A 7,334-nucleotide genomic window follows, 5' to 3' on the forward strand; every position below is an offset into this window, starting at 1 on the left:
AAAGGTTTCTCCAAAAAAGGTTAGATTTCTCGATTTATCTTTTTATCTACTTATCTAATATTCCTTGTTAACTGTTTTACATGCTTAAAGAAGGATTATTAGAAAGCCAAAAATGGATTGGAATTGGATACAAAAGTTTTGAAGATGTCGTTCTTTATTTGGTAACTAATAACAAAGCAAAACTTTCATACCAAAGTTAACAAAAAATGCGACATGTAATAATAATTACTTTGATTTTTTAAGGTAATAGTAGAGTCAGCCTTTCTGTACCAGTGCGGCAGTGCCTCCATCAACGATGATTTCCCGATCAGGCAAATAAAAAATAACTAGAAAGAAACTAAAATCAACAGAACCATAATAGATTCTCTTTTTTTTTTTTTTTTTTTTTTTTTTTTTTTTTTTAAAAAAAAAAAAAATGTAGAAAAATACTATTAGAATATATGACTTTCAAAATCCCAATAGCCAAAAAACATTTCTCACACACCACCAAACTTTTGCATATTTTAAGAAATAAATTTATATTGGAAAGTTTCATATGTTGCATTAATATAAGCTTTTTCAAAGGTGGAACACTAGTTGCATTTTGCATTGAGCATTAAGTTCCCCACCATCATCGTCTCCTCTCCTACTTCTTCTCATCTTCTTCATCGTCTAAAGATTCATTTACTATGGCGTTAGCTCTCTCCCTTGCACCTACATCTTCTTCCCTCATCTCTCTGAACCCTAACGCTTCTCCCAATTTCAGAACAACCCATCTGAATTTTGGGTCTCAGAGAAGAATTCACAACACTACTCCTCTCTTTAGATCCTTTAAATGTCTTAAGTCATCCTCAAAAGACGTAAATGCGTCACCTTTCTCAATCTCAGCTATTGCTTCTTCGTCACAGACCACAGAGGTTGTGCCTAAGACGCTCCAGAGGTTAGTTAAGGAATTCAAATCTTGTACAGAGCCAATAGATCGGCTTAAATGGGTTCTTCATTACGGGAGTCTTATTCCTCCGATGCCCGAGTCATCCCGGACTGAATCAAACCGAGTCATGGGCTGCACGGCTCGTGTTTGGCTAGACGCTGAGTTGGGTTCAGATGGGAAGATGAGGTTTTGGGCGGAGAGTGATTCGGATGTGTCCAAAGGGATGTGTTCGTGTCTGATTCAAGTTCTTGATGAGGCTTCCCCTGAAGAAGTGATGGAGTTGAAGACTGAGGATTTGGCTGAGCTCAATGTTGGATTGTTGGGTGTGGAGAGATCGAGGGTGAACACGTGGCACAATGTTCTGGTCAGTATGCAGAAGAAGACTCGACGGTTAGTAGCGGAGAGGGAAGGTAAAGTTCCATCCTTTGAGCCATTTCCTTCATTGGTGTTAACGGCTGATGGGGTTGAAGCTAAAGGTAGCTTTGCTGAAGCTCAGGTGAGATTCTGTCTCTGTGTTATTCTCTGTATTTGAAGTATTAAGAGTTTGAGGATGAACAAAGAAGCCTTCTTTGTATCTAGTTGAGTTTTGCTGTTAAGATTTGTTGTTTGGCTTCTGTTTTTACTTGCAGGCGAAATATTTGTTTCCGGAGGAGTCAAGGGTTCAAGAACTTGTCAATGTGTTGAAAGAAAAGAAGATAGGAGTGGTTGCTCATTTCTATATGGATCCAGAAGTACAAGGGGTCTTGACTGCTGCTCAAAAGCATTGGCCACATATCTCTATATCTGATTCTCTTGTCATGGCAGATTCAGCTGTCTCCATGGCTAAAGCTGGATGTCAGTTTGTAACAGTCCTTGGTGTTGATTTCATGTCTGAAAATGTCCGTGCTATCCTAGATCAAGCTGGGTTTGGAGAGGTTAGAGAATCTTCTTTAAATCTCTATTATTTAGTTTCGTGATTGTGAGCCTTTTTACATATTTTTTTTTTCGGATTTGTAGGTTGGTGTATACAGGATGTCTGATGAGACCATTGGTTGTTCACTGGCTGATGCTGCTTCTGCTCCTGCTTACTTGAATTATCTTGAAGCTGCTTCTCTTTCTCCGCCTTCATTGCATGTTGTTTATATCAATACATCTCTGGAGACAAAAGCTTTTGCGCATGAGCTTGTACCTACCATTACTTGCACTTCATCTAATGTTGTACAGACGATTCTGCAGGTCTTGTTTCTTGCTTTCTCTCACTTTTTTTCTTCTTTTGCTTCATTCTTGATGTTCTAAACTCTTTCTCTGTCTCATGCCATTAGGCGTTTGCTCAAATGCCGGAGTTAAATGTTTGGTATGGTCCTGATTCTTACATGGGAGCCAATATTGTAAAGCTATTCCAGCAGATGACATTGATGACTGATGAAGAAATCGCCAAGATTCACACTAAGCACAGCTTAAAAACCATTAAATCATTGCTGCCGCGTCTTCACTATTTCCAGGTAATTTTTGGCTTTTGTTGTTTGTGGCACAACTCTAGTGTCAGAAGAAGTTTTTGCTTATATGATTGTGTTTCAGGAAGGAACATGTATTGTACATCATCTTTTCGGTCACGAGGTAGTGGAGAGATTAAAGTACATGTACTGTGACGCCTTTCTTACTGCGCACCTCGAGGTTCCAGGTGAAATGTTTTCACTAGCAATGGAAGCAAAAAAAAGAGATATGGGTGTTGTTGGATCCACACAAAACATACTGGACTTCATCAAGCAGAAGGTTCAAGAAGCAGTGGACCGGAATGTGGATGACCACCTACAGTTTGTTCTTGGAACAGAGTCAGGAATGGTAACTTCTATTGTCGCGGTGATCAGGAGTTTGCTACGTTCTTCTGCTAATTCAAAAGTGAAGGTTGAAGTAGTGTTTCCTGTATCATCAGAGTCGATGACAAAAACTTCTTCAGATAGTTCAAACTCCAATAAAGTTGGTGATGTGGCATTACCGGTTGTACCGGGAGTAGCAGGCGGTGAAGGCTGCTCTATTCATGGTGGATGTGCATCATGTCCATATATGAAGGTCAGTTCTTGCTTTATCATCAATTTGTTCGATATAGATCGCTAGATGAATCTCTTTACTCCACTAAATACAAAGCTTTGTGTGATAATGCAGATGAACTCGCTTAGCTCACTCTTGAAAGTTTGCCACAATCTACCTGATGTGGAAAACATATTCGGGGGATTCATAGCAGAGCGATTCAAAAAACAAACTCCTCAAGGAAAACTCATCGCAGATGTTGGGTGTGAGCCAATACTTCACATGAGGCACTTCCAAGTGAGTTATCAAATATGTTTCATCTCTTATAAAGTTTTCCAGTAATGTGATTAAAGTCCTGAATCTGTATCCCGCTTTTGCAGGCGAATAAGGAGCTACCAGAGAAGCTTGTTCATCAGGTATTAAGTTGGGAGGGCAAGAGATGACTTGCCTATATGAACAAATTGGGAGAGTTTATTAGTTATCAACAAAGAAATAATGATCACAAAGAGATACACTACATTTGTATACACAGAAGAGGCGTGTGGATATATTAGAGAGGCTTATTAGGAGCTTATTGATGTATTATTATTGTTGGGAGGCTCTTTGCAATGAGCTTAAAATGTGGCATTGTAACAAACTTGAAACGTTTTCTATCATTTCTGTTGTAAACGTGTTTTTACGTAAGTTGGTGATGCAAGGATCTCCTTTAACATGGATTTAATAACCAATATAGCAAATAATGGACTGCTGTATAATATAACATGTGGACATCGGAGTCGGAGAAGAAGTTCCAAAAGTAGACACCATGCAAAGGACAAGGTAGAAAGGATTTATGTTCTTGAAACCAAACCTCTTCGTGTCCTCCATGATGATCTTGTTGGACTTCGGAACATTTGTGGAAGCTTTTGCCAAAACTGATTAGGCATCATCAAAACTACTCATGATGGAAAAACTCCCATCCGGTTGGTAGAGAATTACCACCTTCAAAAGCCATACAAGTGTAGCATTTGAGTGAAGCAAAAGCTCTTCATCATAATAATAACAACTTGTGTGACAACTACATAAAATCCCTTAAAGAAATTTAATGTTTGTATCAACACTTAAAAATGTGAAACTTCCTTTAAAAAAAAAAACGCATTGTATGTGTTGGTAAGTTACAAACGCATTGTATTCTCGACATGATCCGGAACCGCAAATATATAAACAAGAAATGTATGTCTATACTCTGTACCCTCCACCATAGTACCTTTGTTGGTGCGGGAATTGCCACCCCGACATACCGGTCTAAACCAATAAGAAAACCGGTTGTCTAACCGGGGATTCATCTTGGGATTGGACTCGGCCTTTGAACAAAAGTCCAACAAGACAGATAGGCCCAGCCTGAGATCGAATAGCCGACTTCCCGAATCGCCTCCAGAACGACTTGAAGAAAAGAAGGAACTTTCCTAATTACAGTTCGATTGATTAGGAATGTGAACAAAAATTGTAATCTATGAAAGCATATAAGAAGGGGGATACCCTTTCCTTCTAAAGTATCCAGCAATTAATACAAAAACCCTAGTTCTTCATTGTTCTTGAGTAAAAACCCTAACTTGTTTCCCAAGAAATTTCAATTCCTTTTACTTCTTTAGCTTTGATCCGTTTTCTTAGAGAGAGTTATTTATTGAATATTTTTCCCCCTTCAAACAAATTCATTGTGTGAAATCCAGTTTCTACAACCTTCAACACATCGTCTCATATTGTTTCCCTTCAGATCATAATAGTTGACATATAATGTTTGGCGAGGGAGTAATATCTTATCCAGAAAAACAATCTCACCACAACAAGTGGCACCCGCAATGCGCCCAGAGCCGGCCACAAGGCCAAGCAAGCAAAGCACATGCTTCCGGCCGCTATAATATTAGCTATTTTTCGGCCAACTTTCCAAGAAATTTCTTGTGGTCTAGTGGTTTAAACTGTCCAAGTTGAGCCTGTAGTCCCTAGTTCGAATCTTGCTTAGGTGTTAATGAGTTGTTTTTATTTTTTTAGAAGAAAAGTATACCAAAAAGTCAAAAACAAAAATTATGAGGCCCATTCTTCTCCCCCGCTTGTAGCCTAGTTTATCTCCACGCCAGCTCTGAATGCGCCATTTCTGAAAACCCTCCATCTCCTCCATAACCCAAATTTCTATGCTAGTTTGAAAACAACACATGTATCCTAACTTCCCACGGTAGTTTATTAGAGTTGAATAGTGTTCATTCGGTAACTTTGGAGCCTCACCCTGATAAAATTTCTCAAACTTAAGATCAAAACTCACGATCAGTACATACGTACTACCATTTTGCTTAGTAACTCGGTAATAGATAGTCTCGTTGATACACACTACGGATTCGAATGGAAAGCCAATGTTACATAGATGTTCCTCCACTCCTTTACGGGATCTCCCAATGTGAAAACATGAAAAGACTGCCCCTGCTCTATATACTTTATATTGATTCTCAAAAGGCTCGTATCCTATAAAGCATTTAGTGTGCAGGTACCCGGGTTTCATCTCCGGTAAAGAAAGGAACTGGAACTGCCTCGTAGTTTGGTTATATATAGCTGCTGCAGAAGGAGAGCCTGACCAACAAAGAATCAAGCCACGGACGTATGAATACAATTGGCCAAGTGTTGGCATTTTAGCAATGTTTTGAGTGTAAGTAGAGGAGACCATGAAGAAATCAGATTCCATGGGTTTGCAATGACAGTGGTAGAGTATGAGATGAGTATCACGCAGAGGCTGAGTCAAAGAACGAGTCACGATCGAGTCACGATCGAGTCTATGAAGTCTCTACGGCTGCCTATAGATGACCATTGTTTTGAGACGCATTGGAACCTTACGAGAGACTTTGCGGGGAGTTTCTTCAGTATTTCCAGTTTTCCACCGTTAGATCAAGAGGAATATTGATATCTTCGGCCGTGGAGATTTCACGGCACCGAAGATGTTTAGTTGGCGAAGGTGAGGTCTCGTCTTTCATCTCTTCATTGTCTCTTTTCGGTTTTTGTTTTTCTTTCCTGTAAACCCTAATTTAACATGATTACACGTATATCACACCTTTTTAGCATATTAAAACCCTAACTTTTTCCCTATCTACCAAAATACAGCTTTTAGATTTAAATGCTATTATTATTCCAAAAAAAAAAAAATCATCAAGAACTCTCATTATATGAAAAATTCAACCTAACTTCCTAAGTACAGTATTGTGATCATGGTGTCACAACATACCCAAATAGTGGTGCTCATGGTGTTGATAATTAAATATATTTGTTTTGAAAAAATTGAGCTATAAACTGAAATGAACCTTAGAAAACAATTATATACGGTAGGAAACATTTCATCAAATGCAAGTTCTTTAGAGGGAAAGTATTCACCACGAGACAAAAGTATACACGCCCATATATCCATCCTTTTGGGAAGCATACGACGCATTGAGTTAACAAACCAGTGTGTTCAAACTGTATCATAATCATGTCCATGTGCAAACGTATCCGTTCTTATCAGCGGATGCCAATGGTTTCCCGATCCCACTCCAAGAACAACACAGTATAGGAGATGTTTGCTCCTTGAGAATGCTCACTATATTACCTTTAGACAGTGACCATACATGAACCGTCCCATCCGCAGATCCCGCGGCCACATAATCATCATCTGGACTTATACATGATCGGCTCCAATTCGATGCCAATCTGTTCCCTGATGCTCTCAGTGTCCCACATATTTCTAAAGTCCGGGTATCGAATACATTATGCACGTTGTCTCTCCCGCTCGTCAAGATCCTATTACCGTTCCGGGACAATGATACCGAGGTCACAGCAGAAGAATGTCCAGCTACTTCAGACAGAAGTTTCCCAGTTTGAATATCCCATAACCTGAGATTCCCATCCATGTGGCCTGAGAATACGGTAAGCCCATCTATGCTGAGGCAGATTGCATTGCAGTTACTGGTAAAGAGTACGGTGTTAGTGCAGTAACCTTTCTGCAAATCCCAAAGTTTTATGGTACGGTCATATGCTGCACTGACAACATGTCGGCTGGAGAATTTGCTCACATCCACAGCACAAACCTTATCGGTGTGGCCTGTGAGTGTATGGCGTACTCTACCCGAGCTTACATCCCACACAAACAAATTGTTTGAGCTGCTTGCTGCGATGACGGATTTATTGTCATGGGTTACGGCAAGATCAAGTATATTCCCCAACGAACCGAATAAGCTTTTGATTAACGTCCCGCTATTGGTGTCCCACATTTTTACTGCTCGGTCTTGCCCACCAGTAAACAGAGTACCCGAGTTGTATTCAAAGATTATTGAACCACAGCCACCTTCATGAGCATGGATACGGTGTCCACATGTTGACGGAATGGTTGACTCAACAAAGTGATCGGTTCCATCTTCATTGC

The 7,334-nt window shown here is 39.7% G+C and overlaps 2 protein-coding genes across 2 annotated transcripts; one reads left to right on the forward strand and one right to left on the reverse strand.

The window, feature by feature from the left end:
- Positions 547-3,633, forward strand: LOC104725529 (quinolinate synthase, chloroplastic). The gene is made up of 7 exons (XM_010444198.2): positions 547-1,406; positions 1,540-1,824; positions 1,907-2,125; positions 2,212-2,391; positions 2,468-2,959; positions 3,053-3,214; positions 3,298-3,633. The coding sequence occupies exons 1-7, from the start codon at positions 669-671 to the stop codon at positions 3,358-3,360; spliced, it is 2,139 nt and encodes a 712-aa protein (XP_010442500.1). The 5' UTR covers positions 547-668; the 3' UTR covers positions 3,361-3,633.
- LOC104728757 (autophagy-related protein 16-like) lies at positions 6,215-7,328 on the reverse strand. Its single transcript, XM_019231564.1, has one exon. It carries the CDS (start codon positions 7,180-7,182, stop codon positions 6,403-6,405), a length of 780 nt encoding a protein of 259 aa, XP_019087109.1. The 5' UTR covers positions 7,183-7,328; the 3' UTR covers positions 6,215-6,402.

This window comes from Camelina sativa, chromosome 11 (genome assembly GCF_000633955.1).
Source record: "Camelina sativa cultivar DH55 chromosome 11, Cs, whole genome shotgun sequence".
Taxonomy (NCBI): domain Eukaryota; kingdom Viridiplantae; phylum Streptophyta; class Magnoliopsida; order Brassicales; family Brassicaceae; genus Camelina; species Camelina sativa.